General features: G+C 40.3%; 1 gene segment (V, D, J or C); it reads right to left on the bottom strand.

The window, feature by feature from the left end:
* Window positions 1–6,917: 6,917 nt before the first annotated feature.
* Window positions 6,918–7,544, bottom strand: LOC110486752. The segment is given in 2 exon segments: window positions 6,918–7,252; window positions 7,352–7,544. Coding segments are annotated over 2 exon segments (363 nt in total).
* Window positions 7,545–10,319: the final 2,775 nt, after the last annotated feature.

Raw genomic sequence — 10,319 nt, 5'->3', positions numbered from 1 at the left:
TATTGTGGAGTGACACTTTCATCCATGTTTCTAACTCTCTTCTTTTGCCTGTAGGACAATGCTCATGTTAACAGCAGTTCAGTTTATGGTTTACTGGTTGATTTGGTTCTCAGTGGAATGTGTGCAGTTTTTAGTCTGCTGTACTGATGCTTTACTGCCCTCCGTTGACTCTGCTGTACTGATGCTCTACTGCCCTCTGTTGACTCTGCTGCTTGTTAGATTCTCTGAGGGGTTTTTGTACAGATCCTCCACTCACACCACTGTGCCTCTCTTGCACAGTAATACACAGCAGAGTCCTCTGCTCTCAGACCAGACAGCTTCAGATACACCATGCTGTTAGAATTGTCTCTGGTGACTTCTATCCGTCCTTCAACTCTTTTTGTATATACAGTTCCACCAGCATCACTCCATATAATGCCTATCCATTCAAGTGTTCTTCCTTCAGGTTGACGTATCCAGGCCATGTTGTAGCTACTAAAGTTAAAGCCAGATCCCTTACAGGAGAGGCTGAGAGGTTCTCCAGGCTTTTTCATGACTGGACTGGAGGGAATGGCCTCCAGACTCTGACTATACACCCCTAATAGAGAAAAGAGAATGAAGACAATAAATCACAAATATGTTAACTCAATGGATATAAGAATTATCTCTATTCGTAAAATACTTTGGTCCAATAAATTGCTAGATTGAGAACATACTGCAGAGGCCCAGCAAGACCAGGAGGAGGTATAGTTTTCCTGTCATCTTATCAGTATGGAAGACAATTCATCTTTGAGAGGAAACATCACATAAGTATGCAAACTTGTGAGACAGTATTTGCATGACAACCATGGTTGGATAGTAGCATGTCACATGCATATATAAGGGGTTTCAAGGCAATAAATACATTTTAAAACAAAGTCAGACATCAGTGATCACTGTCAATCAGCAAACATTTTCTGTACTGTTTAAACAATAAATTAAATGTTTTTTTCTTCTTCAGGTCTCAAATTCGAACATTATGTTTCATGTATTAAGAAGAGTCATGAAATAGTTGATATCAAATCATATTACAACAGCACAATATTTAAAAAAACAAGAACGAACAACAAGTAATGTACCCTAAAATGTATTCTCCTTGTTTCAATGTCACATGGTCAACAACTTTCACCAAACTACTTCACTTAGATGGCTAAACTTCACTCAATGACTTTTTCAATTAATAATTTTTCATTTTCTCCCACATCTGCAATACATCACTGTTGTGTGTTGTTTTTAAATGTGTTACTGTACTTTTACATTCATACATTGGTCCTTTTTAGGGTTAATCAAGATGCTATATCAGGGAAATGCCTTTACCAAAGTGCAGGTGCATACTGGGGCAGAAGTCATGCTTGGGTAGCTTTGAACTACTGTGCCCAATGCTCTGTTTTGATAGACACGACAAATAAAAACGCATTCTTGAACATATTCTCCCCAAGACATACTAAAGTATTTAGGGGGAATTTCCCAGGGCAGCTTTGAGAAACCACATTGTTCAATGCAATTCTTGAAAAGTGTGTTATATCTATTACAAACACAAACCATGAATATGGTGTGTCAATAACATGGTGTGTGATGAGTAGCAGTGAATGACTGAAAATATTAAATCATGTAATGAATACAACTGCTAACAAGGTCTATAATATATATTTAATGGTGATTCAATTATCTGATTCTTTGATCCATCTCACCATTTATTCAAACCAAATGGAAATTATGTTCATGTGGTTGAAACATTGTATGGTTACCAGCCACCAGCTGGCTTATGCAAAAAGGCAGTTTCTCCTCAGCTGAAACAATGTAGTGAGAATTATATCATGAAAGTGTTTAGGGACAGTCCCTACAGTCCCTGGGGTACTTAACTGCTTTAACTGTCTATCTGAATCATCAGAGATGTTTAACTGGGACCCTGAAACACCCAGGTGACAGACTGGAGTTCACACAGCTGTGAGGGTCACAGGGGGGAAGAGATGGGTGGGGTGTGTGAGAGAAACAGACACTACTGAGAAAAGGAGAGCAGGGCCTGTGTGGAACAGAATAGATTATCAAACATAAACCCTTAGACTATGGAATGGATGCATTAATAGTTACTTCTTATACAGTTTGACCAATATTATGGAAAATATGCGGTTTCTGTGTGACTTAAAGCTTAATAATTATGACACAAGTAACTATATGTTTATTCCATATGTGAGACCTTACAGGAGATGGTCAGTGGTTGACCTGGCTGGACCGTCATAGAGCCTGACTGAGTGAGTTCTTCATAGTAAATACTTGTGGACAAAGAATTTAAAATGTAACTCACAACAAATGAAATCATATTAAAGTTTTAACAAAAGCAAAGCCATTGCTTATTGTTCTATCTTTCCCCCAAATCCAGAGAGACTCACAGGAGAAAGCAGCAGCAGAGATGCAGGTAACATGGTTTGTGTTGAAGCTGAACTGGTGTGAGCTGCTCTTCTCTACTCCCCAGGACACAGAGGGAAGCACGAGGACTCTCAGATACAGAGAGGTTTTATAGGGACGTATTATGACACACATATAGAGCGAAGACAGTCAGGTATACAAGGACTGGGAATATCAATGCAAAATGGGGGGATATTATGTGATAACGTGTCAGTTTTTAACACTAGACTTATTGGGGATGAAACTGATATGATATGTAGTAACTCCTTAGAATGGTTAAACATTCTTTATGGGACTCAAATGACATGGGTGCTTTTTATTGGTAATCCTGTCCGTGTCCCCTCTCTCTGAGGCTCTCGGGGGAATGGAATATGAAGGGAAAAAACACATTTCCAAAACAGCATGACAAATATAAGTACCCACCTAACCATTATATTTATCAATTATATACTGTATGTATGTATGTATGTATGTATGTATGTATGTATGTATGTATGTATGTATGTATGTATGTATGTATGTATGTATGTATGTATGTATGTATATGTGTGTATGTAAAGTATGGCTGAGCTTGTGCTATTAAACCATTCATCATAAATACATTTGGTTGTCTGTGTTCCATGGGGAAGTGATTTTTGTACAGCTCTCTCACCACTATCTCTCACTGTGTGTACCGGGCACAGTAATATACTGCTGGGTCCTCACTCCTCAGACTGTTCATCTGTAGGTACAGCTTACTGCTGGAGCCATCTCTGGAGATGGTGAATCTACCCTGAAATGACTGGGAGTAGTCAGCAGTAGTACTATAACTATAAGCAATCCACTCCAGTCCTTTCCCAGGAGCCTGTCTGATCCAGTTCATCCCATAGCTACTGAATGTGAACCCAGAGCCTGTACAGGTCAGTTTGTGTGATTCTCCAGGATGTTTAACCACTGGTCCAGACTCAGTCAGTGTCTGACCCTGAACACCTGTTGAAATACATAGAATGTTGAAGAGGGTTTTGAAGCTAAAAGCTAATGTGTCGATTTATTTCCGTGATACGCTTATAATTAGGCTGCATATCCTCACCTGTTAGATAGACTGTCAGTAAGAGTATTCCTGTGGTAGGAAACATGGTGATCTGTGTTGTTCTCTAAAGGTAGTTGAGACAGTCCTCAGCAGAAACAACCTTCAACAGAGACATTAATAAAGAGGCAGGACTAGAGTATTTGCATGAGCTCCTCCTTACTGGGAGGACCAATCACAAGAGGCTTTGATATACACCCATAGTTCACCTTTGATATTTTTTGATGTATCTTTATTTTACTGGGTAAGTTGAAAAACACTCTCTCTTACAACAACAATATGTGGAAGGGATGCAATGTGGATCAATGTTTCTTTACCACCTGTCACTGAAATGTACCAGAGAGAAACCATGTTCTCTGAATCAACCCTTTAAGAATATCTTTATTGAATAACATTGTGGAAAGCTTTTCAATACAGGGGAAATCCATAAGTGCCTCCTAGAGTGTGAAATTGGAACTAAAGGTCACATCTCTGCTCTTCATGTTCCATGTGTCCCCAGATAATGGGTTTGTACTGCTCTGGCCATGGTTTGTATCATTGTGGGAATTGAGAGCACAGTAATGCACAGCTGTGTCTTCAGTCTGAAAGTTCTTCCCTTGTGGAAACACTGTGCTACTGGAAGTGTCAATTGTGTAGCCGATTTTGCTCTTCAGTGGGTCTATTATGCTGGTGCTCCCACTGCCAGTTCCGCAAACCCCATAACCAATCCACTCCATGGTTTTGCCCTCATAATGTCATATCCAGTAGTACAATAGCTAGCAAGAGTATAACCATAGGTCTTACAGGAGATGGTAAAGGTGTAATGAATACTCAGGGAGAAAAAGGTGATTAACGCACAGAGAGGTGTTTATTTCACCTTCGCAGAAGGCAGGAATCATGGTCACAGGCAGGCAATGGTCATACACAGAAAGGCAAACAGGCAGGTGAATCAAAACTAGGACTGAAGGCTATAACTGTTTTTTACAAACGAGCCAGGAAAAGGCTTAGTAGAGTCAAAAAGAACAATACCTCACAAAGGCACAAACAGAATGAACTGAACTGAATAAGGAGCTGATGAGACCAGGTGAGTAACTAACACAGGTGAAATCAATGAACAAAAATGAAAGACAGGGCTATGCGCAAGAACACAAAGAAACAGGGCTATGTTCAAGAACACAAAGAAACAGGGTTACAATCAAGAACACAAGGTTGACTAAGAAAATAAATACAGAACCTTACAAAAGGATTCTCCTGGACTTACAACAATTGAACCAGGCTGTGTTAGCTGTGTTAGTGTGATATCACAGTAAATACCTGTATGGCTATAACACACAAATATATTAACATTGTTCACAAACAACCTTAAAGATACATTAGAATTGTTTATATTTCTGCCAATCCAAAAATGTGTTGAGTTCCTCCCAAATCCAGAGAGACTCACTGGATGCAGCAGCAGCAGACATGCAGGGAACACAGTTCATTTTGAAGCTGAACTGATGGGAACTCAGGACTCAGAGGGACACACACAGAGATTGTTTATATAAGGGAGAGGTGGGGAGGAAGAGAGGAGTGTGGTACAATCTGTATAGGGAGAAGAGGCAGGTGTGGGAGGAATGGGAATAGCAGTAAACCTTTCTTTCAAAACTATATCAAAACCTTTCTTTGACAACTATGCCATATTTTTATATTCACTTTCTATTGTACTAAGCTAGATTGTTACTGATGAGTAATAGTTAACCACTGGGCACAGATGTCAGTTTAATAATGTCTCGTTTTATTAACATTAGATTCAGTTGTCATCTAACGTGAATTCAAACACAAACAAAAAAATAACACCGTTTTTGGATTTTGGTTAAAAGTTGGAAGAAAATACACATTGCAGACATTCCTTTACATTGATGGCTTCTTGCAAATCCAATCAGTTATCCACCTTGTTAAATGTCAACAGATGGAAAAAAAATAATATTGTTTTAAACGAAGTGACGTGGAAACCACGTTGATTCAGACAGTTTGTGTCCAGTGGGATGACTCTTGATACTAGCAAAACCTATTGCCAATATGATTTCACCACAAGACAGAAGTGATAGTGGTCTCCAGTTTTTAATTACATTAGTAGTCAGATATTAATTTCCTGGTCGTTAATAGATGATCTTGTATGTCACCAGTGATGAGGATGAGTTTCATACAGTGCGTGAACGTTTTGCTCATAATGGAAGGAAACAGATGATACACCTGTTTTACATATTTCCTATGTACAGTATACTTTCAGGAACATTGAACTGCAACTGATAATTAACTAAATCTCTGTGTTTATGAGTCCCTTCACATCATCTTCCCAGAAGGTGGGTTTTTGTACAGGTCTGGTGTTGATTTGTATCACTGTGGAGGGGAGCACAATAATACACAGCTGTATCTTCAGTCTGCAGACTCCTTTTGAAAATAATGTGATGCTGTTTTTCAGTGAATCTTTATAAGCTGTGTCTCCAGCATTATTTATATATCCAATCCACTACAATGTTTTCCCAGCAGGCTGTCGAATCCAGAATGTAGTAACAGTAGTAACTGAATATGAGACCTTACAGGAGATGGTCAGTGGTTGACCTGGCTGGACAGTCATAGAGATTGGCTGAGTGAGTTAAAAATAACTCTGTACACCTGAGAAAGAAAATAATGAACAATGTCAAATACACAAAATAGCAACATGTTACACTTAAACTATATCAAGTCTTGTAGTTGTGTTGCAGCCAGTTTTATACTACAGGCAATTTTCTTTGTTTTGTCTTTCCTCCAAAATCCCTAGAGACTCACAGGAGGCAGCTGCCAGCAGCAGCAGAGATGCAGGGGACATTGTGTGTGTTGAAGCTGAACTGGTGGGAGCTGCTCTTCTCTACTTTCCAGGACTTAGTGGGATGAACTAGGACAGACAGATACAGTTTAAGTAGGGAGAGAACCAGGTTTGCATTGACATAAAAGGGGAGGGGATGTATAAGAGGCTTAGAAACACTGCAGGACCATCTCCACTATTACTGGACACAACCTTTACATTCTGATAACTCAGAGACCCTCTCTGTCATCTTTTTGAATGGGGGGAGGTGGGGGAGGGGTAAATATGAAACACTACATTTACAGCATTATTTCATACTTGTGGTGGATGAAACATATTTAAGACACTACTTTTGTTTTGACAAACTAAACTATTTAGAATCAACATCCAAATTATACTTTTTTCTTCCAATAAAATTAATTATCAGAGTCTACATCAGTACTGGTCTTTATTTTAATCATATGGAGAGAGAGTGCCCCCTGTTGGTGCATCAACAACACTTGCACCATGTATTTAACAGGTGTATCATTGTGTTATTATTTGATACATCATTAGAATTGTTCCTCATGTATCCCCTTGTCGTGTGTTTGTACACATCCTTCCTTTCTCTACCAGATTGTTTTTGTACAGCTATTCTCATTAGTTTAACCATAGTGAGTCTCTAGCACAGTAATACACTGCAGAGTCCTCTGGCTTCAACTGGCTCATGTGCAGATATAAATTACTGCTGTCCTTTGATGCAGTGAATCGGCCCTGTACTACAGGGGCATTGCTCTTGTAACTGTCAGAATAATAGTAAATGATCCATTCAAGTCCTTTTCCAGGTGCTTGGCGGATCCAGTGCATATTAGTGCTGCTTAGAGTGAATCCACTACAGGCACATGTGAGTTTGAGGGATCCTGCAGGAGTCCCCTGGACTGACTGTTCAGCCTGTGTGAGTACGACCTGACAGTGGACACCTGAGGAGGAAGTGGAATGACAGGTCAGATCAATCAAGGAGTCACATCAGTATCACAGCAACACAAGTTACAGTGATCAGAATACAATCAGGAACTCACAGGAGGCAGCTGCCAGCATCAGCAGTAGAGATGCAGGGAACATGGTTTGTGTTGAAGTTCAACAGGTGGGAGCTGCTCTTCTCTACTCTCCAGGACTCAGAAGGACGTACTAGGACTCACAGATACAGAGGTTTTTATATAAGGAGGAGGGAGAGGGAGAGAAAGGAAGAGGGGCTCAGTGAAATTTGCATAAGGAGAGGATATATATTATTAATGGAAATATCAGTAGGGAAACAATATGTAATAACTGTGCAAGCTATAAATACTCTAGTGTGTTCTCCATGTAATAAGACTTATACTGGAGGATAATGTTAGACAGGACTGTGATACAATGAGCTTTACACTCTGCTAATATTTTTTGTATCACAACTCAATAGTGTGAATTGTCCCCAGTCTTTATATTGGTGCATATATGTGTATTTATATCATAACACTTACGTGTCTTGTTGACACTATAGAGCTTAGATCTTCTTGTTCGGTACTGGCCACCTTCATCATGTGAATGATTAAAACATTAAAGTGTTGGATCATGAATGAGTTCATTGAACCTTTGATAGACATCAATTAGAATACCATCAAGTCATATCAGGAGTGTAATTGACAATCAACTCAGATATACATTTCCAGCCCCACCAACGACGGGCTTGTATTCATTTACAAATTTGATGTGGTGAAGCATCTCTGTTGTATTTAATTTAAGGAGTCCTATCATACAATCAAACACTGTACTGCTAGAGCTGCCATAACTAGAAGGGATCTTCAGTGAGTCTACAGTACCACTTACCAACTTTATTTCAGGAATGTAAATAAGTAGTACTGCTAGTTTTTACACAGTCAAATGTAACAGACTACATTTTTTATAAAGAACTGTTAAAATGATACATTTAGACATTAATATTTAAAATTAAATATTACATACAGTAATATGAGACCTGTATGTAAAACATTTACATTTTAGTAATTTAGCAGACGCTCTTATCCAGAGTGACAGTAAGTGCATTCATTTTAAGACCTGGCCAAGGCTTTCGACTCTGTCAATCACCATATTCTTATCGGCAGACTCAGTAGACTCAGTTTTTCTAATGACTGCCTTGCCTGGTTCACCAACTACTTTGCAGACAGAGTTCAGTGTGTCAAATCGGAGGGCATGTTGACCGGACCTCTGGCAGTCTCTATGGGGGTGCCACAGGGTTCAATTCTCGGGCCGACTCTTTTCTCTGTGTATATCAATGATGTTGCTCTTGCTGCGGGCGATTCCCTGATCCACCTCTACGCAGACGACACCATTCTGTATATTTCTGGCCCTTCCTTGGACACTGTGCTATCTAACCTCCAAACGACCTTCAATGCCATACAACACTCCTTCCATGGCCTCCAACTGCTCTTAAACGCTAGTAAAACCAAATGCATGCTTTTCAACCGTTCGCTGCCTGCACCCGCACGCCCGACTAGCATCACTACCCTGGATGGTTCCGACCTAGAATATGTGGACATCTATAAGTACCTAGGTGGCTGGCTAGACTGTAAACTCTCCTTCCAGACTCATATCAAACATCTCCAATCTAAAATCAAATCTAGAGTCGGCTTTCTTTTCGCAACAAAGCCTCCTTCACTCACGCTGCCAAACTTACCCTAGTAAAACGACTTCGGCAAAGTCATCTACAAAATAGATTCCAAAACTCTACTCAGCAAACTGGATGCAGTTTATCACAGTGCCATCTGTTTTGTTACTAAAGCACCTTATACCACTCACCACTGCGACCTGTATGCTCTAATCGGCTGGCCCTCGCTACATATTCGGCGCCAGACCCACTGGCTCCAGGTCATCTACAAGTCCATGCTAGGTAAAGCTCCGCCTTATCTCAGTTCACTGGTCAAGATGGCACGCTCTCCAGCAATTGTATCTCACTGATCATCCCTAAAGCCAACACCTCATTTGGCCGCCTTTCCTTCCAGTTCTCTGCTGCCTGTGACTGGAACAAATTGCAAAAATCGCTGAAGTTGGAGACTTTTATCTCCCTCATCAACTTTAAACATCTGCTATCTGAGCAGCTAACCGATCGCTGCAGCTGTACATAGTCCATCGGTAAATAGCCCACCCAATTTACCTACCTCATCCCTATAATGTTTTTATTTATTTACTTTTCTGCTCTTTTGCACACCAGTATCTCTACCTGCACATGACCATCTGATCATTTATCACTCCAGTGTTAATCTGCTAAATTGTAATTATTCGCCTACCTCCTCATGCCGTTTGCACACAGTGTATATAGACTCTTTCTACTGTGTTATTGACTTGTTTATTGTTTACTCCCTGTGTAACTCTGTGTTGTTGTCTGTTCACACTGCTATGCTTTATCTTGGCCAGGTCGCAGTTGTAAATGAGAACTTGTTCTCAACTAGCATACCTGGTTAAATCAAATCAAATCAAATCAAATTTATTTATATAGCCCTTTGTACATCAGCTGATATCTCAAAGTGCTGTACAGAAACCCAGCCTAAAACCCCAAACAGCAAGCAATGCAGGTGTAGAAGCACGGTGGCTAGGAAAAACTCCTTAGAAAGGCCAAAACCTAGGAAGAAACCTAGAGAGGAACCAGGCTATGTGGGGTAGCCAGTCCTCTTCTGGCTGTGCCGGGTGGAGATTATAACAGAACATGGCCAAGATGTTCAAATGTTCATAAATGACCAGCATGGTCGAATAATAATAAGGCAGAACAGTTGAAACTGGAGCAGCAGCACGGCCAGGTGAACTGGGGACAGCAAGGGGTCATCATGTCAGGTAGTCCTGGGGCATGGTCCTAGGGCTCAGGTCTTCCGAGAGAGAGAAAGAAAGAGAGAAGGAGAGCATTAGAGAACGCACACTTAGATTCACACAGGACACCGAATAGGACAGGAGAAGTACTCCAGATATAACAAACTGACCCTAGCCCCCCGACACATAAACTACTGCAGCATAAAGACTGGA

The sequence above is a fragment of the Oncorhynchus mykiss genome, chromosome 13, assembly GCF_013265735.2.
Source record: "Oncorhynchus mykiss isolate Arlee chromosome 13, USDA_OmykA_1.1, whole genome shotgun sequence".
NCBI lineage: Eukaryota > Metazoa > Chordata > Actinopteri > Salmoniformes > Salmonidae > Oncorhynchus > Oncorhynchus mykiss.
The sequence above is the reverse complement of the archived record's forward strand: the minus strand, read 5'-3'. Positions and strand labels throughout refer to the sequence as shown.